The sequence below is a fragment of the Lethenteron reissneri genome, chromosome 17 (assembly GCF_015708825.2).
Source record: "Lethenteron reissneri isolate LAM-NWPU_2019-01 chromosome 17, ASM1570882v1, whole genome shotgun sequence".
In the NCBI taxonomy this organism is placed as follows: Eukaryota; Metazoa; Chordata; class Hyperoartia; order Petromyzontiformes; family Petromyzontidae; genus Lethenteron; species Lethenteron reissneri.
In genome coordinates, this window is record NC_083795.1 from 14,518,924 (window position 1) to 14,544,678 (window position 25,755).

Consider the following 25,755-nt stretch of genomic DNA (forward strand, 5'->3'; position numbering starts at 1 on the left):
TGGGCCGGCGTCGCGTACACGAGGGTTTAACCACCCGTGTCGACAACCAGGTGACAAAATGGTGGCTGCGGCCCTACATGGTTGTCAGGGGCAACTAGGCCTGAGGCGTCACCACGTGGCTTCTCAGCGCATCACTCGTGCACGATGGTTACAATTGGGACACGGTCACATCGACAAAGGGAGAACGCCAGCGATTGTTCGCGCTCATGGTGGTTTTCGGGAATGAGCGAAAACCACATTTTTGCACGTGACGCGCGCGGTAATGGCGGATGAGTAAGTGGCTCCATTGGGCAGGCAATTACATGGGCATTGTTGTGGGGTGGATGTGCGCTGGGTTGGTTCACAATGGAGGGTGGTGGTGGGGGGGTGGCTGAGCTGCACAGATAATACAGACAAGAAGAACATCCATTAGCAAGCAACTGGGTAAGCATTGTAATACACTGGCACGCGAGCGAGTAGACAACTGACACAGCTCACCCGCCGTGGTAATTATCGCCACACTACAGCCGGATGTCTTCCTCATTCGGCGTGTGACGCTTCCGCATGCGTTCGTAGATTCAAATAGAGCATTATCGGGTCACGTTGCGCTTATACGAATATATTATTTACGTTTGTGCACTAAATCATTATATTATGTGCTTCTTTTACATTTATGCTTGTGGTTTTGGCCACTGTGCACATCGGACAAATGTCGCGATTTTAAAGAGACTGACAATGAGGTTTAGGTAATAGATGACTTCATCAAGTATTGACACTAATTTCGTGATCATCATTCATAGAATCGCTGGGGGAGGGGGGGAATGTTGCACAATACCGTCTGTAAGCTAACGTTTTCTGACTACGTTGCTCTGAAAGAGCTGCGTTTTTATGCTTGTACATCATTGCTAGCACGGCTCCCTTTTTGTTTTAATTTCATTCCAATACAAGTATGCTCCTGAAAACGAATCTTGAGACTCACTCAGGTATGCCGCGGGTGGCGAGATGTTATCTCCCTCGCCTGGTATGCAGGAGGTCGTGGGTTCCATCCCGACTCTGATGCCTGCTGTATATTTGGTGTTTGCATGTTCTCCCTTCACATTTAGAATCATGCGCTTAGATTATTTGGCTGCTATAAAATTCCACAAAAGCCACTTTCTTGAGCTATCATTTGTGGCCAGGTCACTTCTAAGAAAGAGCTATATAGCTCAGTGAGCCTTACCTGGTAAAATAAAACATTGTTTAATAGTTTAGTACCTGTGTACATTGTGAGATTATTGCGATATTTTCAGCCGCTGCCATCCACGGGCACGAGAGTGAATTAGGTGCTCACTCTGCGTCTGCTATTCTCTAATCCTCTTATGTTATTAAATGTTGGAAATTGTAATGTAGTCTCATGCATCCACTGAATTTCTCATTAGTACAATGGAAATGTGTATTTAATTATTAAAATGCTCCGAATAAGCTCGGAAGCATGTTTGGGCTTGATTCCGAGCTTCTGGCAGGCCTGATTGCAAAATGGTGATGTTTGAATAAAAGCCAAGAACTTAGCACAAAGTCCAAACAATGTCTGATTTTGAACACGACTGGAATGGCTCCTCCCGACAGTTGTTCGTTATGGAGGTGCCCTTCCACCATCGCAACGCCTCCCCATCCCCACTCCACACACCAGCAGCAACAACAACCGCCATTCGCCACTAAGTGGCTGTGACGTCACCACGGCGCTTGTGCCAGGCTATGTGCACGTTAAGGCCGAGTGATGTGTCGAACGCCCGCTGGCAGGAGGTCACGAGACAGACCCAGGTGACATGGGTCGACTGAGATGACTGGCCGATGTACCACCTTTATCAACACACCTGCACGCCTACTCACACAACCGTGACTCGCACACACACCCACGATCATACACACATGAACTCATACATATTTCCACACACACACATTAACTTATACATACACTCTGCAACATACACACGAACTCCTACACACACGTTCATGAACTCACGCATTCACTGAACTGACATACACACAAACTCATACATACACACACATTCTTGAACTTACACCCATCAGCTCATAAATAAAATGCAAATGAATTCGCTCACAAACATACGAACTCTCACACACACACACGAGCTTTACAAACATAACGCACGACGTTCAATACAGCACGCAACAACAACCGCTGCCGTTCACCACTTTGAGGCCACGTGAAGTGTCGAAGGCTCGCTGGCAGGAGGTCACGGGACAGATCAGGTGCCATGGGTCACCTCACTGAGATGACTGACAGATGCAGCAACTGCGCTCCCCACTGTGGCAACTTGCTGCGATGCAGCACAAACGCGCACTCACTCTGCAACCCACGTGTGCATCCGCAGCTCACTCTGCTGGTGATGTTCGGCCTCGCGTTCCTGGCCTGCGTCGTCTTTCTAGTCGTCTACAAGGTGTACAAGTACGAACAGAGCTGCCCCGAGGGATCCTACCTGCAGGTACGTGCCTAGCCATACATTCAGCGGTGCGCATTCCACATTGCTATGGCGAGAGCTATGCGATCAATACAACGATTACAGAGCATTGCAACTGTAGATAAAATAAGGAATGGATTTAGCTTTGAATTTAAATATGAGCAGGGAGTTAACAGCACGGATGGAAGGGGCTTCCAGAGTATTGAGGCAGCAAGGAGAAGGAACGATCTCCCACTAAGCGAAGGGTGACTGGGGGCTTCGACAGGAAGGGTTGGTTGCTGGGGCGCAGCGGGGAGTAGAGTGAGATGAGAGGAGAGAAGTAGGAGAGTGCATGGAAGAAACTAGAGTGAGGTGAGAGGGCAAGATGCAAGTAGGTAGGGACAAGTCCATGGGGTATCTTGAAGACGGCGAGTGCGATCTTGACGTTGATCGTGGGTCCATTTGGGGACTGGTGCAGGTGCTGAGTCTGGCAGTGGCATATTGGATCAGCTGGAGTTGGGAGCTTTAGGGGAGGGGGGGGGCGTAGAGTGATAACAAATATTGATCGACCACGGAGGCACGAGCGGCTGAGTCACACATCACCTCGCCACGTGGCGCGATGTGCACCACACATCACCTCGCCACTAGGCGCGATGTGCACCACACATCACCCCGCCACGTGGCGCGATGTGCACCACACATCACCTCGCCACGTGGCGCGATGGGCACCACATCACCTCGCCACGTGGCGCGATGTGCACCACACATCACCTCGTCACGTGGCGCGATGTGCACCACACATCACCTCGCCACGTGGCGCGATGTGCACCACATCACCTCGCCACGTGGCGCGATGTGCACCACACATCACCTCGCCACGTGGCGCGATGTGCAGAACTTAAGCAACAATCATCACATATTCTCGCCCTCTGCGCTTCTCGTCGTCTTCTTACTGTCGCGGACACTCGCACGGATTCCAGTGATGCCATGAATGTTCTCGCTCGGTGCTGATGCACCACGGATCTACCTTGCGCATCTCGCTAGGTAACTGGCTAGACGGGATTTTCTGTGAAGCAAATACACATGGGATTGACCCCGTATCCTTTCCTCGTCCACCTCCTCCTCTTCCCATCTTATTCTGTTTCCCTGTCTGTGTCTCCGGCTCTTTTCCATCTCCCACCACTTTTCCTCCCTGCTGTATATCCACGTGCATCCCAACGCCCCCCATCGTCTCGTGTCCCCCTTTCCCTACCTTGCACATTATCTCAATCCGTCTCCCCCTCTCCTGTTTCCTGCTCCATCCCTCTCGACCCACGACCCCCCCCCCCCGCTTTCATCTCCCCGTATGCCCCCCCCAACCCCAGCACAAACGCTGCGTGCCCGTGGGCCTCATGGAGTCGTACTACGCGGGGGAGGGGGTGGAGCCCCCCGGCCGCTTCCTGACGCTCGTCAACCGCTACACCGTGGTGAGGCAGTCCCTGTCGCACACCGCCTCCCACCAGCCCGCGGCCCGGGACAACAACAACAACAACGATGACGGCGGTGACGACAGCGACGACGCAGGAGCCTCGCCCTGGGGGGGCGGCGCCGGGACTGAGGTCGGGGCCGAGGGCAAGGGCGTCGCGGGGGGCACGGGGGGCACGCCCCCCCCAGCCAGGCTGGAGGAACCCAGCGCCTCCGTGTGACGCGGCTGCGGCGGCGGCGGCGCGTGTTTCGATTCGGCGCACGCACACGCACGCTGGGGCGCAAAGACACGGGTGCACGCACGGGATCGCGATCCATGCACACGCACGCACATAGCGCATGCACGCGTGCGCACGCTCACACGCACGCTCACACACACAGCGCATGCACCCGCACGCGTGCTCACACACACTCACGCACGCTCACACGCACGCTCACACACACAGCGCATGCACCCGCACGCGTGCTCACTCACACACACGCACGCACGCATGCGCACATGCGGACACACGCCGTGCGCGCGGGGGTGAGGCCACGCGCGGTGATCTAGGGGACACGCGCGCAGCTGCCGCTGACACGCGCGCAGATTTGGGGAATCTGAGTCAGATTTGTCTCCTCCTCCTTCTGCTCGTTCCGCTTCGCCTCGTCCCGGCAGCTCTGCTTCGGATCCTCCAATTCTGCTCGTATCTCACTCTCACCGCTCTCGATTTTTTATTTTCTTCCGGAAGGATCCCCTTAACGCCCTCGGTACCGCTGCTTCTTGGCAGCTCCCAGCGTTCAGACCCATCTACGGTGACCGGTTTAACCGCGTTCTCGTAGATCTTACTTTTCTACCTGCCAGGAATCCGCAATGTCACGGAGAATTTCCTGTCACCTTCTCCCCACGTGCACCAGCCACTCTGAATCCGATTCCTCACATCTGCACGAGTCACATTGTTCTGTATTATTCATTGCTAGCGACACGACAATACTGTAAGGAGCCTTACTGCTACTCGTGAACATTAATTTATTGACGTGTGTGTGTGTTCAACTGGTATTTATGTATTTCTTTGATTAGCTAGTAGCATATTTATTTATTGGCTTACCTGATTGGTGCAGTTATTAAACAAAAGCGCGCCCTAAGCCGAGAGGTTTGCTTGAGAATGACGGGGGGTGCCGGGGACGAGGGTTCGTCGATCAGAAGCCACGAGGTTAGGACGCGTTGCGGACGTGCGGTCAGAGACACCGGCCCGTCACGTGGTACCCTGGCGACCCCGGGGGGAGGGGGCGATGGTGGAACGCGTGGCGGTCACAAACCCCGCACATCCCTCCAGCGGCCAACACCCCATAGGCACCACGTCACCTCCTCCTTTGCGTTGTGTTTAACTCTTTTATGGTACTGACTTGTCGCGGCTTGGAGTTGTTTAGTGGCATCCAGCTCAACACTTATGTATTAATGATGACAAGTGTGCTTTGGTGTGGTAGGCGACGCTGTGTATAGCTCCAGTGTTTGCTGACGGGACAGAGGGGGTAGGGGCGAAGGTAAGAGCGAGACTGCAAGGTTTGATCCCCGTTGCAGAGAAATTAAGAGGTGGGGGTGGGTGGAGGCAGTAGGGGTAGTGGGGGGTGGAGTCGTTTGTTTTAGAGGCAGTGTCGGCTCGTGGCTCCAGGTTGAGGAGGCTACACACATCACCCCGAGTCTTCCAGTCTCGGGTGACAAGTGCCAATAGATTTTCTGAGTAACTGGAATGCGAAGGTGACGTGTGAAGATGCTGATGATGGCACAATGCTGACCAACTCTGCTGGCAACAATAGGTTCATGTTATTTTGAACCCGGTCTCCTCATGGCAAGCCCTCCAAGCGAGCCCTCTTCCTAGAGGTCCTCATCGGCAAAGCCCCCACGCTCAGCTGTATCCTCAAGTCTCAAAAGTAGCGGTGGAGGCTGTGGCCGAATCCCTGCACCTCCTCCACCCACGAGGTTCTCTCCAGCTCAGAGGACCTGGTGGGCAGCGTCAACCAAGAGGATGTGAGGAGGAGCCACGTGCTCGAGGTGCCGGGGTTGGTGTTAACGTATCGAGCAGATAGTAAATATCATCTTGGTCTTCTGCAGTAGCCGATGGTTAGACACACAAAGTCATAAAAGGCCGTCTACTGATCTTCCCCGGAGAACTGGCCTGCGGAGAGCCCAGCACTGGTGCATCAACACCATCGTCATCACCCGTTGCCTTCGCGTTCCGATCATCAACGAACTCACCTGCGCGTGTCACCCGAGACTGGAAATCCCGCGGGGGATTATCGCCTCTTGAACCTGGAGTCCCGAACTCGCCGCTGCCTGCACTTGTGTTTCAGGGGGGTGCAGGTGCGTGTACTCGGCGCGGCTCCCAAGTGCGAATACCCTCGTCCTTTGTGTACTTTGTGAGTTTCCCCTAAGTCTGGGCACTACCTCCGGCGCAGCCAAGGAGGAGGATGGCTCATTGCCCAGATCGCAGCGCCTCGCTGTGACCACAGCGCCTCGGCCACTTAATCCCGACAACAATGCGACTCAGTTGCCGACAAAGCGCTGTTCAGTGGCTATTCTAGGCCAAGTAAAACAGGGGGCACCACCTAATATCGGGGGGGGGGGGGGGGACATTCACACCCACTGTGTAAACCTCCATGAGTGAAAGAGTAGAACCTCTGGCGTGGGTCAGCTGTCGACTGCAGCAGTTGCGGGATCTTGGAGAGGGGGGGCAATGTGAGCGGCATTGTCCGTGATGGCGTCTTTAACTCTCTCCTAGCCACCTCGACAAAGGTCCTGTCTCTGAATGGAGGGGGGGGGGGTAGTCGTTGCTGTTCGTCAGGGGTGGCCGGGTACTTCAGAGACCCACTGATTATAATCGCCACGGACTCCGTAGCCGTAACCATCAAGGGAGCTACCGGAAGAGCAATACAACGGAGGGAATTACGAATTAAAGCAACTTGCGACTGCGGGGCTTGGTAAAAAAAAACAAAATGCAGCCGCCACTAATAATCAGAGTTGGCTGTGGGGCTCAGAGAGAGAGAGAGGGTGCTAACGGGCGCGCCGTGTCGCCGAGCGTGTGTGCACGTACGTTGGACTTCTTTCGCACCGCACGTAGCCGACCGTGCTCATCGGAGTGTCGGGGGAGAGGAGGGACAACGAACTGGCGTGAGTACGAGGCGTGAGGGTTTCTGATTGGCCGCTGCAGTTTATTTGAAAGAAGACGTTTTTTCCCACTTCAGCCCCCGGGCGAGTCACTGCCCGCGTCGCAGATGACGATGTTTGCGGGATGGCGCAGGCAAGACTCTTTAGGGGTTCTATCGAGGTGACGCTGCGAAGTGTTGATCACCACGACAAACTCCCCCACCCCCCACCGGTACAGCGACTCCCCCTGAACACCCAGACACACCTGTGGGATCTAACGGCGAGCTGTGGAGGGGGGTACCTGTGCGCCACGGTGGCTATGAGATGTTGACTACCTAGCCGGGTATGCAGGAGGTCGTGGGTTCGAACCCGACCCTGACGCCTGCTGTATATTTCGAGTTTGCGGTGTCACTCTCCCCGCGGTCGCGTGGATTTATCTCCGGGTTTTCCCCTCCACATTTAGAATCAACGTCACGCGTTCAGAGGATTTGGCTGCCGTAAATATCCACACGATGAAGCCACTTCGTGGCTTCAGGTCGCTTCTGGGAGAGAAAAAAGGAGCCCACATCGCTCAGTGGGCCTAACCTGGTTAATATTTGAAGATAAAAGTTGTAATCGTTTAGTTGAACCTGGGTACGAACAGGGGAACCCCGCAATGATGAGACCTCTTGTCGTGTTGGTCGCAGGGCCCCCCCTCCTCCTCGCCCGCGTGAATTCGTGGGGGCGGTAGTGGGGGTGGTGGGGGCGGTAGTGGGGGTGGTGGGGGTGGCGCCTGTGTGTGTGTCGGGAGACGCGTCGAGTCGTGGCGTTTATTTAACTTTTAGCTTCTTCAGGCTCACGCACACCAATCGTGAACGTAGATCTCAGTGCAAAGCAATTGTTGGCTCGTTTGAAGTAGTGTGTGACGTTTAAATGTACCCCCCCCCCCCATCCGTAATAAATAAATAAACACACCACTCAACAAACAACCCGCTCGCGTTTAGGCGGCGTCTGTGAACCCCGCGTGCGTTGTTCTCGCGCGGGCGGGCGGCCGCTCGCCCACCTACGACACCGCGAGTGAAGAGTGAGCGAAGAATGAATGGGAATGCTTCGTAATTGGAGAGGGAAGTGTCACCACGTGCCCCCTACCCTGATCCCGTGCCCCGTATTCCCGTAATCGTGTGTCCCCCTATCAATGTGACCCCATGTCCACGTGTTCCAATGACCCCGTATCCCCTCGTCCCCGTGACCGTGTGACCCCGTATCCCCTCGTCCCCGTGACCACGTGACCCCATCTCCCCGTGTCCACATGTGTCTGCCGGCGCTGGAGAACACGAAGATATCGCGTGCTGCCCATCAGAGCCGCTCTCGGATAGCGGCCTTTTGGCTCAGCGATTCACTCCGCTTGGCGATCCGCGATTCGATTCCTTCCCTTGCCCGAGCAGTGAATGCAAAAAGTCAAGAGTGTTGTTGATGAGAATAGGTTTTCCACCTTTTTTGGCAACAAAACAGGTCTCAAGATGTTAAAACACCAAACTGAAATCAGTTTCAAAGACTGATTGGTCCAACCAGTTTCAAAGACAATGCATATATTATCAGAGTACGTTTTTTGTTTGCATTTTGACCACAAGTATTGTGGTTAATGCAGACACGAGTCCATGTAAAAGGTTTCAGTTTGGTGTTTTAACATCTTAACACTTGTTTTGTTGCCAGAAAAAAGGGGAAAACCTATTCTCATATTTTGGTACTGGCAAAGGAGGTCACATGAAGTGTTGTTAATTTTGTATCGCATTTATAATTACGAAATGTGAATTATTGAGACGAATTCATCAATGTAGCAATATTTTGTTAATTATGAAAGGGTTTTGCCACTCAATAGCTACTATGAGTGTAACTATTCATATAGCTATTCAAACATTGCTCATCAGGAAAACATTGTAAATGTAATTCTCATCAGGCCCCATTGTGTAAACACGTGCAGCCTGCAACCCTTATCAATTCGATCTCTAAATTCTCTCTTTATGTGCTATGAAGACGGCCCATCGCCCAAAACGTCACCTATTATACTTCCATGCGAATATAGGAAGAAAAAGGAATGTGGAATTTCCACCACTGGCTCAGGGCTGTGAACAGGGAACAAGCAACTCCTCAATGGGCATCGTTCGAGCAGAAAATCACTCGGCGGGTACCGACGCGTCGATTAGAATCTATCACTCCGCGAACGACACAACCGTGGAATCGTACGCGTGAGGAGATGACAAGTCGATGATGATCGGTACGTTTAATCGACGGAGGAAACGGAACTTTACAAGCGAGTCGGTGAAACGGGACGAATGGAATTGGGAGCCGAAGTCGTGAGATGAATTTGAAACTACTAAAACTATTAACTAAACTATTTATATTTTACCAGGAAAGGCTCACTGAGCTATGCAGCTCTTTGTCAGAAGCGACCTGACCGCAAATGATGGCTCAACAAAGTGGCTTATAATGTGGACATTTATAGCAGCACAAATACTCTAAATGCGCGCTTCTAAATGCGGAGGGAAAACTCGGAGGACCCGGAGAAGAATCCACGCGGCCGCGAGGTAGAAAGACGCAGACGTATAGGCTCAGGGTCGCGATCAAAACCCAGGACCTCCTGCATACCAGGCGAGGCATTTCACATCTCGCCACCGGGGCGCCCATAATCGCTGTGGAAGGGGAGTGTGGGTGAGGGTGGGAACTCAAATATGGACCGTCGCTCATCTCCTGTTTAATGCCCAAACCGACTGGTCGTAGCTCCATATTTATATGGCAGGGACGAGTCCATCCATAATAATAATAAAATAATCTATAGCGTTATGATTCAAAATAGGTTTTTCCCAAGCGCTTATTTCACTGCATGAATGCATCGTGGGCGTAAAAAATAATTTCATGGGTGAATAGTTACATTGTTAATTGTTACTGTTTATTAATGTTGGGCGGGGCGCGCGGGGGGGGTATCGAGCCATGGGAGCCCTTGACTGCCACAGCGCCCCCCCCACCCGCTCCACCGCATCCACTCAGCGCTTCCACGAATTATTTCAGTTGACACAGCAGGACCCCCCCCCTCCCTGCCCTGTGTGCCCCGTCAGGCTCAGTCACCACGACCCACGGCTCAGTCACCGCGGCTCAATCACCGTGTCCCACGGCTCAATCACCGCGACCCACGGCTCCCGCGCGCATCGCCTCTCACTCCATTCCCCATCATCACAACACCTCCTGCCGAATTCATTACAAACATCACGCCTTATTTCTGATTTATCTTCAACCCCACATATATACATTGATCCGTGCTTAATCCACCCTGCGGGTGATTTCATCCGTGCGACAATTTGACAATAATTACATTTACAATCGGCGCTTAACAATCAATAACACCAACAACACCCCCCTCGCGGTCCATGAATCGGTTAATCAATGCAACCACCACCACGTGATGTGGAACACTCGTACCCCACGTGGAGTGAGAGGGAGAGAGTGCCGTGTGTTTATCGTGAAGCGAGCCGCGACTGCCGCTGAGAATGCTGATTTCCTTTTTTTTTCTCCTCTGACCGCCAACGCCGCCACGTCTCGTCCCCCGGAGCCCGGCTCGCCATGGCAACGCCTTCTTTATTTAATTGCGGTGGGAACGCGGCTCGGAGTCAGCACGCGGCTCCCGCGCCCGTGCACGCACGCAGAGAGACACAGAGAGAGAGAGATGAGCGGCGTGGAGAGCGGACGGAGACCATCGGTGAGAGAGCCAAGCGTGGAGATGGTGTTTGAGGGGGCAGGGGGGTTGTTGGTGGGGAGCGGTAGTGTAGTGGTAAGCGCGCTGCGCTATAAACCCGGCCGCCCGAGTTCGATTCCCGCTCACGGCCTCCACCGGTGACGATTATTTGAACTGATCCTGGGCCTCCCCTAGGTCCACTCAGCCTCAAATGAGTACCTAGTGCGGTGTATAATAAATATCGCCACTAGGGAAACAAAGGCGGTCGGGAGTGGTGCTGGCCACCCACCCCCTCGTCGACCATTCCGGCCTTCATAGGTGCTCGCTAACAGCACTTTCCCCAACAGTCTGTTTAGGTTATTTGTCTTTGTTGGTGAAGAGCTCACAAGCCAACCTGCATCTTTCCCTCGCTCCACCTCCAACAAAACGCCTGCAATTATATCAACCAACCATGCACAGGTCTCGCCAAAAAGCCTATCCCTAGCCCAACACCAAGCCCCAATGACACCAGCCAACCACACGCTCGCATTACCCCACCCTCACCACCGTTGTGAACCAGGCACTACTTGTCAGACTCTTCACCATAGCCAATTAACCTGAGCCGCCGGCACGAGCTTTAGCCACACCGACCAACCAGACTCTCGCCCAAACCTTAAACCAGACACCCAGACTCTAGTCGAACCCTTAAACCAGCCACACAGAGACACCCAGACTCTAGTCGAACCCTTAAACCAGCCACACAGAGACACCCAGACTCTCGTCGAACCCTTAAACCAGCCACACAGAGACACCCAGACTCTCGTCGAAGCCTTAAACCAGCCACACAGAGACACTCAGACTCTAGTCCTACCAGTTCATGAGTCAAGAGCAAATATTTAGTTATTGGTGCCACCTGAGATGGCAACACTTGAGTTTTACCAACATGATAATTGTTTTTTTACCCTTCTATCTGGAAACAAAACTGACACCTTTTTTACAAGGAGTCATGTTTACATAGACCACAATACCTGCAGTCATAATGCAAACAAAAAAAAATCTGATAATATGCACTGTCCTTGAAGTTGATTGGTCCACACCCGAGACAGCTTTCCTTAGAGCCTAGTCTCACATGGGTTGGACCAGATGCCGCCAAAAGGCGCACAACTCAAAGACAATGCATCATCAGAGTATGAGAGCTCGGGGTAAGCATTTACACCATTGGAACCTCATGTGCCAGTAAAAATATGATCATTGGTTTTTTACCCTTCTATCTGGCAACAAAACTGACACCTTTTTTTTTAGTCGAAGCCTTTTATTTGCATTATGACTGCAGGTATTGTGGTCTATGTAAGCATGACTCCTTGTAAAAAAAGTGTCAGTTTTGTTGCCAGATAGAAGGGTAAAAAACCAATTATCATATTTTTACTAGCAAATGAGGTTCCAATGGTGTAAATGCTTTTACCAACATCTTTAAATCGCCAAAGAATTATGCAATAACCGTATTCAATAAGCATGTGATTACATAGCCCACTGGTGTTGGCCACATACACAATCACATACACAAGCTTGTATCGCTAAATACGTGTCGCCGGCTATGGTACCGAATTCTGCTCTGGCCCAGGTAATGAGCAGAGGCGTTGATGCCTTCCCTTAACAAACTGACCAACCAGATCGAGAACCATCGTTATCACTCACCCCGACTCTGTTCCTGGCTGGTGTGGGTCGGAGTCGTGGGTTGGAATTACTTAAAGGTGTTTATTAATTTATATGTATGTAATTTATTTACCCAGAGGACTGCCTTCACTTAGACTCACTCGAGACCCTCTTTTCAGGAGTGTTCGTGCATTTGGGCAGTTTGGTCAAACTCCACGTTGCGGAGCGGTTTGCGTGTGGGAAGACATCGGGAAGTCTGGGGGAACGACGGTCGGTGCAACATTCAATCGTCCGACGGGGTGAGAAGACCAACTTGCCGTACTGCCATCACCTGCAGTGCTTCATGTAGGAGGAGCTCCCGGAGAAAACCTACCACGCATACGTTGCGATGAGACGCACGGGCACAGACAGACGGGTTCACAAGACCCACTTGCTGTACTGCCGTCCTCCAGTTAGCCCATGAGCCAGAGCAGAAGATGTTATCATTGCTGGCAAAACCTCATGAGTGATAGACGTTTCTGTGTATCGTCAACAAATGTAGATATATTTGATAATGTGGCTATTAATGAAGGTTATTGCACAGATCACTTTTATCAGCGATGTAAAGATTTAAGATTCCTAAATGTTGAATGTATGCACCTTCCGGCCAAAGTAAATCCCTTGTCTGTGCGAACTTTCATGGCGAATAAAACCCTTTCTGATTCTGATTAAAGACCTTGCTACAACTTTGGCTATTTTAGGTGGCACCAACAAATATGATCATTGCTTGCTCTGAGTATGGCCCATGGTCTATGAACTGCGACCTCCCAGGAGCAGCAGCAGCACAGGAGGCTTGGGAGCGTCACAAATCTCAACGCGAGTCACCAACCCATTGCCTCGAGAGCGACGCCTGCTTCTCTCATGTGCGGGGGGGGGATGTGGAGGCGCGGGCGAGCGAGTGGCGAAAGGGGCCCATTTGAACCAAATGGTAAATATTTCGCAGTCCATTTAAACCTTTCGGAGTTTGTTCACAAATCATCCACGTTGTTGAACCGTTCGCGAAATTGCAAATTAAATTTCATTATTTGGTCACCCGCCGTTGCTTATTTAAATTGCTCCTTTATTTATTCATTTATTGCCGAGCTGACGTCGAATGTTCGGCAAAGAAACGCGCAATTCGTCCATTCCTTCAGCCTTTTGTTTGTGGGCCTCCAGGCGAGGGGTCCCGCTGCGGCTGAATGTCGCCGTGTTGACGAAATCTGCGATTACAAAAACAAGCAAACAAACATCTCAATGTTGCGTAGAAGCGAATCGTGACGCGAGCACTGGGGAAGTAGACGGGACACGAGAGAGTCCACGTGGCACGAGAGGCGGATCACTAAGCACGTGTTGTTAACCCGCCATTCTGGCAACATTAACATAAACAAGTGAAGAGACGGCTTGACCCCGAACCACCCGTCTTTGGATGCCTCTCCAACCCCCCCGCAAAGTCTTTCACTGCAACCCGAGTGCCTCACCAGCCACTCCGCAGAGACGCCTTGCAATGCGAGGTGCTCGTGAGTGTGAACACCGCAACGATGCTCCGTTCGCTTCACCAGCTCCCAATCACATTGTAGATCAATTCCGTCTTCTACATCCCCTACAGACTTGTTCCTTCCTGCCTCTCGCCTCTCATCTCACTCTACTCCCCTCCACGCACTCTCCTGCCTCTCCCCTCTCATCTCACTCTACCCCCCCCCCCCCCTTACGCACTCTCCTGCTCTCCCCTCTTATCTCACTCTACCCCCCCCCCCCCCACGCACTCTCCTGCCTCTCCCCTCTCATTTCACTCTTCTCCCCTCCACGCACTCTCCTGCCGCCCCCCCCCCCACGCACTCTCCTGCCTCTCCCCTCTCATCTCACTCTTCTCCCCCCCACGCACTCTCCTACCTCCCCCTTCTCATCTCACTCTACTCCCCCTCAACGCACTCTCCTACCTCTCCCTTCTCATCTCACTCTACTCCCCTCCACGCACTCTCTTACCTCTCCCCTCTCATCTCACTCTACTCCCCTCCACGCACTCTCCTGCCTCTCCCCTCTCATCTCACTCAGCTCTCCTCCTCGCGCTCTCCGCTTCAGCAATCAGGCCTCTACATCGAAGCCCCAAGTTAACCTCCCCTCTGTGGGCAGTCGCTCATTCTCCTTTGCTGCTCTCATAGTCTGGAACTCCCTTCTCTCAGCCACCCGTGGTGTCCACTCCCTGCCCCTGTGCAAGACAGACGCAAGGGCTTCTTTCGATCCTTTGTCATATATCTACAAAACAAAGACGTCCGCTGTGTCTGTACTGCGTCTTGAGATGCAGTGTCCCATTTAGACATGGCTATATAATTCCAGAATGTACCCTATTGTACAGCTGCTCATTAGAGGGAATGCCGCCCCCCCACCTCCCAAATCCCCCATAAAATCACCACCCGGCAGGATCTCCCAGGGGCTCACACGGCCACGGGCTCCGCGTGGCGCTAGAAGTGCTGCTGCGCGCTGGCAAAAGTCAATCTCGTGTCGCGGCTAATTGGTTTCACTTCCACAAACTCGACGCAATGGCTCAGGCAACCCCCCACCCAACCCACCCCCGCCCACGTCCCCCTCCGCCCCGTGAGTTCAATCACCAAGAACCGTCGGCTCACGTGACCGCGACGACAAACACGTGGAGATGTCTTGGCACGTGACCAATCGTCGATAAAATTGATTGAAATCGAATCTACCGTTCGCGTCGTACGCATGGAATCATTCGAATGACATTGCATTGTTTCCGATGCATGTGCACTGTGCGCCTCGCCATGTGTTCAGCAGGGCGCCGTGCAGCTAAATACACCGATGTGCAGTACTGTGCTCCAACGCCTATTCTCCGCGGCACAGTGTGGGGAGGCCCTCATCCAGCGGTGGAGTTGTAGTGGTGGTATTGACGTGCGCCGGCAGTGATGGATCACGGGGCGTGGGGTTGGGCACGCGGTGTGGGCGTGGCATGGACGCGCGCGCCGGTGGTGAGGCGCGCTCACACAAGCTGGGAAAAGAGGATCGTAGCGAGTGCGCAGTGATTGGTCAGATAAGTGAGTACTCTCAGCGACGTCCGCAGGAGGGGTATAAAGGGGGACGCGCGAGAGCACTCGTGGTCAGTGTTAACCAGTTGAAGACCGAAGACGGGGTGGAGGAGGTAGGGGCCCTGTGTGGCTCGGAGCCGAGACTGGGGGGACCGTAGTCCGACGCCCGTGTGGGTCGGGACGGTGGTACCCAGAGCCGAGACGGGCACCCCGGCTGGGTGTGTCCCGGAAGGCTACAGGGCGTAAGAGCCCGTGTCAGTACAGCTGAGTGGGTGTTGGTCACCCGTGTAGCTGAGTGGGTGTTAGTCACCCGTGTAGCTGAGTGGGTGTTGGTCACCCGTGTAGCTGAGTGGGTGTTGGTCACCCGTGTAGCTGAGTGGGTGTTAGTCACCCGTGTAGCTGAGTGGGTGTTGGTCACCCGTGTAGCTGAGTGGGTGTTGGTCACCCGTGTAGCTAAGTGGGTGTTGGTCACCCGTGTAACGAAGTTGTAGTTGAGGGGGTGTCCGTCACCCGTGTAGCTAAGTGGGTGTTGGTCACCCGTGTAACGAAGTAGGGTGTTAGTCATCCGTGTAACTACAAGTTGGTGAAAATAAAGAGTGTGCTACCCGTGAAGTCGTCTCCTGCCGAGTTACTACTTTACAACTGGCGTCAGAAGTAAACCTGTCTTCAAGGAGAATGGACACAAGGAAGACTTCTCGTTCCCACGTGCAAGACCGGGGAGACGACGACGTACCAGTGACACCACCCTCGGGAGGAGAGGACGAGGAGTTGCCGCCGATGCAGCACTTCGCGGAAATGGCCGATGCTCCGCCCGCCTCCGACACCAGCCTGCAGGACGCACACTCCCGCCTGGCGGAGTTGCTGCTCGCCGCCGCTGCGATCTTGGCGGAGATCTCCGTTCCAGCGGCCGGTGGAACGCCTGCGGGGTTGGAAGAGGTGGCGCGGCTGGAGGGTTCCCGCCATAAGGCGTTTCGCGCCAAAAGTTTGGGAGTTGGCGCCATTTTTGAGGGTCCGCCTCCGGTTGGCGGGAAACGCGGACACCACGTGGCCAGAGGTCTCCACACAGCGCAGCCCGCGTCATCGGCGAGCGCCGGAGCTCTCCATTTGCGCCTGCAGAGGGAGCCGACATTTTCTACAACCACAGCGGCGCGCGGGAAAATCGTTCCAACGACGACGACGACGATCGAGTTCTCCAGCAACGATTGCCCGCGCTGTCGGTGTTCAAGGCGGACGGGGGCGACTGGGGAGCCTTCCAGCGACGGTTCATCGCGCATCAAGAAATGTCGGGGTGGTCCGACACCACTGCCCTGCGCGCGCTGCCAGCGATGCTCGACGACGACGCGCTTGCGGCCTTCACGTCTGCCCCGAGGTCGTCCCGCTCAACGCTCCAGGCCGCGCTGCACCTGTTGGCCAAGGTGTTCGGGCCGCCCTCGACCTGTCGCCACCAGTTCTACGATCGGCGGAAGGTGGTTGGAGAAACAACGCTCGCCTATCGCACGGCGCTGCTCGCCCTGGCGGATTCAGCTTTTCCCCGCATGGACAAGGAGGGGAAGGACGCCATGGTGACGGAGCAGCTGCTGGCGCTGGCTCACGGATTGGGAGTTCCCATTAATACGGCGGACGAGATGGACATCTGCTCCCTGGGGATTGCCACGAGTATCCACGCTTACGAGGTCCTACAGCGGAAGCCGACGGTCGTCTGCGCATCGGTGGAGAACGGGGCACCGGCCGCCACGATCATCGGACCTCAGCCTGCTGTGCCTCGGGAGGAGGCCTTCGCTGGTTCGAGGCCAGGGGAGTGGAGAACGGGAGGTCGTTCGCCCACACGCTCCTCCCGCAAGCTGGAGCAACCGAAACCTACGACGTCCCTCGTCGTCTGCTACAACTGCGGCCTTCGGGGCCACGTCGCGTCCGGGTGCCGGGCCCCGCGTCAACGCACCGCGGGACCACGTCCGGACGACGACCAGGGACTCAAGACATCCCAACTGAACCCGGCAAGTCGCGGCACCTCACACGTTCGGTCCACACGCACGGCACGTTCGGGTCGCCGCTTAGCGGTGGGGGGACCGTGTATGGGCGCCGGGGGTTCGGTTCGGCGAGAGGGGTCCGCGTACGGCCCGAAGGCAGTCGAGTGGTCCGAATTGGCCCACAGGATTGTGGCTGCGTCGGCCGGGTCGTCCGTGGTAACGGGGTACATTGACGGGATTGAGGTCCGGGTGCTCGTGGACACGGGTGCGTCGGCCACTATTATTTCGGACCTTATTTATAATATTCTTCCCGTACAATGTCGACCACTTCTGCCGGTGGACGTACCATTTTACGCGGCAAACGGGGGATCTTTGGGAATCATCGGCCAGATTCGGGCGAATATTTGTATTGGCGACATTAAATTGGCGGGTCCTATTTTTGTATCATCATCGTTGGCCGTTCCTTGTCTACTAGGCACGGACTTTCTGTCTAAAATGCCCATAAAAATTCTCATAGACCAGGCCTGCATTGAGCTTCCGTCGGGTCGGCGGGTTGAGTTTTTAAAGAGTCCAAATAAGATACGCACGGCTTGTGCGACGGTGCAGGCGCTGGCAACCCGGACTGTACGGGTGCCCCCGGGATCGCAAATGTTGGTACCCCTTCGGTTGAGAAAACCCCTTGGGGCGGATGCGGGGGCGCAGGGAGTTCTATTGGGGCCGTCTAACAGGGCTAAAGGGGACCTCGACTTAGCGGTGGCCCAGACCATGGTGAGAGGGGACAGTGAGCCGTTCGTTGTGGTCCTGAATACGGGGTCGCGGCCGGCCGTGATTACGCAGGGAACGGTGCTCGCTCACGCCGCGCCGCTACCCGTCGAGGAACAGCTCGTTGCTCACGCCGATTCGCATGTCGATACGCATCCCCAAAGTGAGGAGGGGACGGAGTGGTTGGACTCGTTGTGTGCCGGGTCCAGTACCTTGTCCAGTGTGCAGTTGGGTGCATTGAGGGGCTTGCTGCTCGAGTTCGCTGACGTGTTTAGCAGGCACAAGTACGACATTGGCTGCACAGACCTGTTGCGCCACCACATAGAGACTGGGGACGCGGCCCCTATTCGACAGAATCCCTTCCGGCTCAGTCCAGCCGAGAAGGAGCATGTGCAGTCGGCAGTAAATGACATGTTGGCGGCCGACATCATTGCGCCCTCTTCCAGTCCGTGGGGTGCTCCTATCGTCTTGGTTAAAAAACAGGATGGATCCCTGCGGTTCTGTGTTGATTTCCGCCGCCTAAACAAAATATCAATGGCCGATGCGTATCCGCTCCCCAGGATGGATGAGTCGCTGGATGCCTTGGCAGGAGCACAGTTTTTTTCGACGCTCGATTTGCTTTCGGGATTTTGGCAATTGCCCCTCGATGACGAATCAAAACCTAAAACCGCTTTCCGGACACCGGGAGGCCTATTTGAGTTCAACCGATTGCCCATGGGTTTACATTCCGCTCCTGCCACGTTCCAGAGGCTCATGGAATTGGTTTTGTCAGGCCTTCAATGGGACACCTGTTTGATTTACCTCGATGATATCATCGTTTTCAGCCGAACTTTTGAGGAGCACCTCCAGCGACTGAGGGCAGTGTTTCTCAGGATGCGTTCCGCGAAGCTTAAATTTAAACCGGCTAAATGTTTTCTGCTTCGGGAATCGGTCAGGTATTTGGGCCATATCGTTAGCCGTTCGGGGATCTCGATGGACCCTGCTAAGACGCAATGCGTCGGCTCATGGCCAACACCGACCTCTGTTACTGAAGTCCGCAGCTTCATAGGATTTGCCTCCTATTACCGTCGTTTTGTCAAACAGTTTGCCACCATAGCCAGGCCCCTGCACGCCTTGACGGCTAAAGGGGTGCGGTTTCACTGGGGGCCGGAGGAGGAGGCCGCGTTCTGCTCCCTTCGTGACGCCTTGGTGTAGGCTCCCCCCTTGTGTTACCCCGATTTCACGCAACCGTTTGTGCTCGACACGGATGCCAGTAACACGGGTATCGGGGGAGTGCTCTCACAGGTGGTCGGGGGGGTCGAACGGGTGGTCGCCTACGGTAGCAGGGTTCTGTCCCCCGCGGAACAACGCTACTGCGTGACACGGCGTGAATTGCTAGCGATTGTGTTTTTTATACAGCAATTCAGGCCGTATCTGTATGGCCGTCACTTTACGGTTCGCACGGACCATGCGGCTCTCCAATACGCTATGCGGGTGGCGCAGCCATCCGGCCAATTGTCCCGATGGTTGGAGGTCCTTCAGGACTACCAATTCACGACGATTTACCGCAAGGGGTTGCGCCACTCGAATGCGGATGCATTGTCACGGTTGCCGACGCGTACGGAATGCGCATGTCAGTTGGGATCGGCGCGGTGTAAACCTTCTGTCGATGTCCCCGCGGAAGTGGTGCTAGCCGCCACGGATACTACGGGGGTCGACGCCCCCACGGGGAGGGACTCGCTGTTAGCATTGCCTCTCATCGAGTGGGGCCGTCTGCAAATGGCCGACAGCTCCCTACTCGCGCTACGTCGGAAGGTTAACGTTCCCGAGGGCGGGGAAACGCGGGTCGGTTCCTGGGTGTGCAGACAGGGCCTCTTGATGAAGTGGGACTCCATGTCCCGGCGTCACATGCTTGTGGTGCCGGTTGCTGTACGGGGTAAGGTCGTCCTGGCTGCCCATGAACGACTCATGCATCTGGGGTTTCACAAAACGCTCGCCCTCATTCAGCGAGACTACTATTGGCCTGGGATGGTCAGTGACGTGGCGAACATTCTTAAGGGGTGTGTAGGGTGCGCTAAAAGAAAACCGCCACCAATAGCGGCTAATCCACCGCTTCAATCCATTCAAGTTTCGCGCACGAACGAATTGGTCGCGCTAGACATCTTGGGGCCCTTTCCCACTACACCTCGGGGAAATAAGTTCCTGCTGGTTGGCGTAGAGTACTTCACCCGCTGGCCCATGGCGTGGCCACTCGCCAACCAGTCGGCTGCGGCAGTGGCGGACGCCTTTGTCCAAGGTTACGTTTTGGACAAAGGCGCCCCCGAACGCTTGCTGACGGATCAAGGGAAAAACTTTTCGAGTGTTTTGTTGCGCGAGGTGTGCGACCTGTTGGGTACAAAGAAAGTACGTACCTCCCCGTACCACCCGCAGACTGACGGTATGGTTGAACGTCTGAACAGGACGATTACGTCTATGCTGTGCCAACAGGTATGCGACGACCAGGTGGATTGGGACTTACAGGTACCGGGGGTACTAGCGGCCTATCGGATGGCACCCCATGCGGCGACGGGGTTTTCTCCATTTTTTCTGATGTATGGGCGGGAGGCTGATCCGGCCATGGACGTCCAACTGGGGATTTCACAGCCACGTGCGAAATCTAAATTGGCAGACCACATTAAGTTTAACATCGCCAAATTGGCTGAGGCGCGAGAGGCTGCGAGATTGAATTCACGCTCTCGGCAGATCGCGAACGAGCGATTGCATGAACGGAAGGTGCATACGCACAATTGGGAACCGGGCGATAAGGCCTGGCTGCATTGTCCACACGCACCGTTGGCTACGTCCCCCAAACTGTTGAGACCATGGAGGGGACCGGTGGAAATTGTGCGGGTTGCACGACCCCAGAGTATACAGATTAAATGGGGAAAACGCCGTTGGTACGTGCACTCCTCCCGACTGAAACCCTACGCGGCGCCGCGTGACCCCGGGTTGTGCCGTGACGACCGAGCGTGTGATGTGACCGTCGACTCGGGGAGGGATGTGTCGCAGGCTGATCCTCACGTGTCTCCACCTGACCCACCCCCAGGTGTCTCGGACCTGACGGCTGTTGACCGTCGGGAACCGGAACCCCGCGGCTCGCACGGAGCCCCGATGCCTGGCCCATGCCTTCCTGAACTGCCGGCGCCGCCGGATGGCCAACTGCGTCCTGTGCCGTACGACGGTCCGGCAAGGCGGACTCGGTCAAGGACGCAACACTTTTCATGAAAAAAAAAAAAAAATTCTTTTTTTGTTAAAGCCCGACTTCGTTGCCGGCTTCCCCCTCTGCCGGGGTAATGTCCCGTTCAAGGGACGCTCGGACATTGGGACGCTGCATGAGTCGGAGAGAAAAGAAGAGAAAATGATTGAAGAAATTTTTTTTATTGTTACTCTTTCCGCATACACAGTATCGTTGCCACTCGCTGGATTGTGCATGTTGTTCTTGTTGCGGGTGTGGCGGTTGCTGGGTTTTGCGGATTGCGGTGTTCATGTTGTGTTGTTAGGGTTTGTGTTATGTTACGGGGCACACATGGGGGTGAAGGGGTGTTGTAGGTTTTATTAGCAGCCGGGTCGGCTGCGAGCTATGTGGTAGGGGGTGATGTAGTGGTGGTATTGACGTGCGCCGGCAGTGATGGATCACGGGGCGCGGGGTTGGGCACGCGGTGTGGGCGTGGCATGGACGCGCGCGCCGGTGGTGAGGCGCGCTCACACAAGCTGGGAAAAGAGGATCGTAGCGAGTGCGCAGTGATTGGTCAGATAAGTGAGTACTCTCAGCGACGTCCGCAGGAGGGGTATAAAGGGGGACGCGCGAGAGCACTCGTGGTCAGTGTTAACCAGTTGAAGACCGAAGACGGGGTGGAGGAGGTAGGGGCCCTGTGTGGCTCGGAGCCGAGACTGGGGGGACCGTAGTCCGACGCCCGTGTGGGTCGGGACGGTGGTACCCAGAGCCGAGACGGGCACCCCGGCTGGGTGTGTCCCGGAAGGCTACAGGGCGTAAGAGCCCGTGTCAGTACAGCTGAGTGGGTGTTGGTCACCCGTGTAGCTGAGTGGGTGTTAGTCACCCGTGTAGCTGAGTGGGTGTTGGTCACCCGTGTAGCTGAGTGGGTGTTGGTCACCCGTGTAGCTGAGTGGGTGTTAGTCACCCGTGTAGCTGAGTGGGTGTTGGTCACCCGTGTAGCTGAGTGGGTGTTGGTCACCCGTGTAGCTAAGTGGGTGTTGGTCACCCGTGTAACGAAGTTGTAGTTGAGGGGGTGTCCGTCACCCGTGTAGCTAAGTGGGTGTTGGTCACCCGTGTAACGAAGTAGGGTGTTAGTCATCCGTGTAACTACAAGTTGGTGAAAATAAAGAGTGTGCTACCCGTGAAGTCGTCTCCTGCCGAGTTACTACTTTACAGAGTGACCAATGGGCGGGTCGTGTACACATTGTACCGGACACGTGATATCCAGGAGAGTCAATCTGAGCCCCAGAACTCTTTTCAGGAGGGCCCTGCAGGGGGATGTTTGACCAATTCCACGAATTAGTGCTCGGCGTTTGTGCATGTGAACGTCGCAGAACGCAAGGTTCCGCACAGATGGATTCAAAGGCAGTTGCTATGATGCCTACAGTGGGTACAGAACCAACAAATCACATTCTGCGCGACTACTGCCCGAAAGAGGAACCCAAATGTGCCAGGCGACGTTTCGGGCAACGGCCCTTATTCATAGCAGAGACATCATCTCTGATGTTGATGATGCAGAGAGATTATATCTTTCCCATGAAGAAGGGTCATTGTCCGAATCGTCGCCTTTTGTATATAGTTTTTCCACTTTAGGTCAGTATTCAAAGAAAATAACAAAAAAACTACGACGTTTCGATCGCAACACAAGCGGTCGTTATTCGTGCTCGTGCCCCACTGCCAATCGTAGTATCACACGGTGGCGAAGAGATGTTAACTCCCTTGCCTGGTATACAAGAGGTCGTGGGTTCTATCCCGACCCTGACGCCGCTCGACATTTGGAGTTTGCGTGTTCTCCCCGTGGTCGCGTGGATTTTTCTCTGGGTCCTCCGGTTTTTCCTCCACATTTAGTAACGTGCGTTTAGAGCATTTGGCTGCTAGCTATGTCCACACGATAAGCCACTTCGTTGAGCAATCATTTGCAGCCAGGTCGCTTCTGAAAAAGAGCTTCATAGCTCAGTGGGTAAAATAAAAAAATAGTTGAGTTTTTTGTGTTTTAACTCTGGGGGTCCTGGGCCCCTCAAACAAATCGTCGAACGCCCCCCCCCTTCCCATGTCCGCGTGTCACCCCACCGCCGTGTGCGCCAGTGCACATCCCCAGGGAAATTAACTCCCGCCACGTGCCGCGGCGATGACTGACTCGGTGAATTGTCTTCACGGACGGCGGCCATGCGTATCGCGCTCACCTCGCCCTCCCTCCACCTCCCCTCCGCAGCCTCCTCCACTCCGAGCTCTGCCCCCCCCCGCCCACCTTCCCTCTGAACAATACCGCTGGGTGGACATCCCTCCGCAGCCTCCTCCACTCCGAGCTCTGCCCCCCCCCGCCCACCTTCCCTCTGAACAATACCGCTGGGTGGACATCCCTCCGCAGCCTCCTCCACTCCGAGCTCTGCCCCCCCCCGCCCACCTTCCCTCTGAACAATACAGCTGGGTGGACATCCCTCCGCAGTGCTTCACAGGGCCATCTCGATGCGTGTACGCCATCTCGAGAAGCACTTATCTTCAAAAGGATCCGTGAATCGGAAAGCGAACTGCGTTGGAGGTTATCACTGCCTGTGAACGGAAGCATGCAACGTTGACTAACGTTTCGGGGACGAACCCATGTTCAGAGGGGAAATAAACAATGGGTTATTATTAGTCTTCTTCTCTCAAGTCGGGCCGTTGCCTGAAACGTTAGTGAGTGTTGGGAGCGGTCGTTTAGCGGTTAGCACGCTGCGCTACAAACCTGGTCATGCGAGTTCGATTTCCGCTCAGGACCAACACAAGTGGTGATTATCTGAACCAGTCCTGCCCCCCATAGGTCGACTCAGCCTCAAATGAGTACCGAGCGCAGTGTGTAAACATCGCCACTAGGGAGACAAAGGCGGCCGGGCGTGGTGCTGGCCACCCACCCCCCCGTGTACCGTATCGGCCTTCACAGGTGCTCGCTAACAGCACTTGCCCCAACAGTCCGTTAAGGCTATACGGGGGATCTTTGTCTCTGGCAGTGCTGGTGATGAAGGTGGGAGATTGTGGTTCATGGGTCCCCGGGGCCGCCTTGTCAGTAAGAGTCGTGTCAGAGGGGAGGAGGTGAGAGAGGGCCCGGGCTGGGGGGCGGGGCTGGGGGGCGGGGAATGGGGGGGGGGGTAACAGGATGCGCGCTGTTGCCTGGCGACCGGGATGAGACGCCGCTGCCGCCACGTGCACTGCGGTTTGTGCGATGACGTCAGTGGTAGCGCAAGAACGGCACACAGAGATGATGATGGTGCCACTGAAGGATGATGCCAATGACGAAAATGACGATCGTTAGTAATTAAATTAATTTCATGTGTGTCAAGTTCGAACAATGGGTACAATGTCTTCACATGTTGACAGCGCGTTGCCAATCCACTGCTGGATGAAGGTCTCTGCACGCCGTGCCGGATTGACCATACTTCACCACGCTCTTGGTGAGTGGGGGGAGGCGGCGGGAGGGGGGGTGGGTAGCGAACCGGTTCATATATCGTTCGTCATTGACGTTAGCCGTGGCCGGGAATCGAACTCGGGCCGCATGGTTCACAGGCGTGCGGCCGCGCGCCGTGGTTGTGCGGTCTGCAAGGAGGCTGAGCGAGGGGAGCGGTGCGGTTGCACTCGAGGCGATGGCGGTGATGGAGATGAGAATAACTGCAAAAGCAATCGCGTTGATTGGAACGAGAAACGCGATCTGCGCAGAGAGCTCCCTTGAGCGGGGGCGTCAACGAATCACAGAACGCCCCCCAGACCCCCCCCAACCCCCCTCCTTTCCCTCGCCACTCTCAGTAATCACTCTTCCTCTTTCCTTGCTGTATTCCTCTCATCACTCGCTCGCTCTCTCTCATCGTGCTCGCTCTCATACATCTCTCATCGTGCTTGCTCTCATACATCTCTCATCGTGCTCGCTCTCATACATCTCTCATCGTGCTTGCTCTCATACATCTCTCATCGTGCTCGCTCTCATACATCTCTCATCGTGCTCGCTCTCATACATCTCTCATCGTGCTTGCTCTCATACATCTCTCATCGTGCTTGCTCTCATACATCTCTCATCGTGCTTGCTCTCATACATCTCTCATCGTGCTTGCTCTCATACATCTCTCATCGTGCTTGCTCTCATACATCTCTCATCGTGCTTGCTCTCATACATCTCTCATCGTGCTTGCTCTCATACATCTCTCATCGTGCTTGCTCTCATACATCTCTCATCGTACTTGCTCTCATACATCTCTCATCGCTGGCTCACACCCCTCTCATCACTCTCCCTCTCATCACTCCCTCTCACCCCTCTCACCACTCTCCCTCTCATCACTTCCTCACACCCCTCTCATCACTCTCCCCTCTCATCACTCCCTCACTCCCTCTCATCACTCCCTCACTCCCTCTCATCACTCCCTCACACCCCTC

General features: G+C 54.8%; 1 protein-coding gene across 1 annotated transcript; it reads left to right on the forward strand.

Moving 5' to 3' along the window:
- The first annotated feature begins 1,593 nt into the window (after positions 1–1,593).
- On the forward strand, positions 1,594–7,973 carry LOC133343247 (neuronal vesicle trafficking-associated protein 1-like). Its single transcript, XM_061552682.1, has 3 exons — positions 1,594–1,599; positions 2,355–2,465; positions 3,785–7,973. The coding sequence occupies exons 1-3, from the start codon at positions 1,594–1,596 to the stop codon at positions 4,103–4,105; spliced, it is 438 nt and encodes a 145-aa protein (XP_061408666.1). The 3' UTR covers positions 4,106–7,973.
- The last annotated feature ends 17,782 nt before the right edge of the window (positions 7,974–25,755 follow it).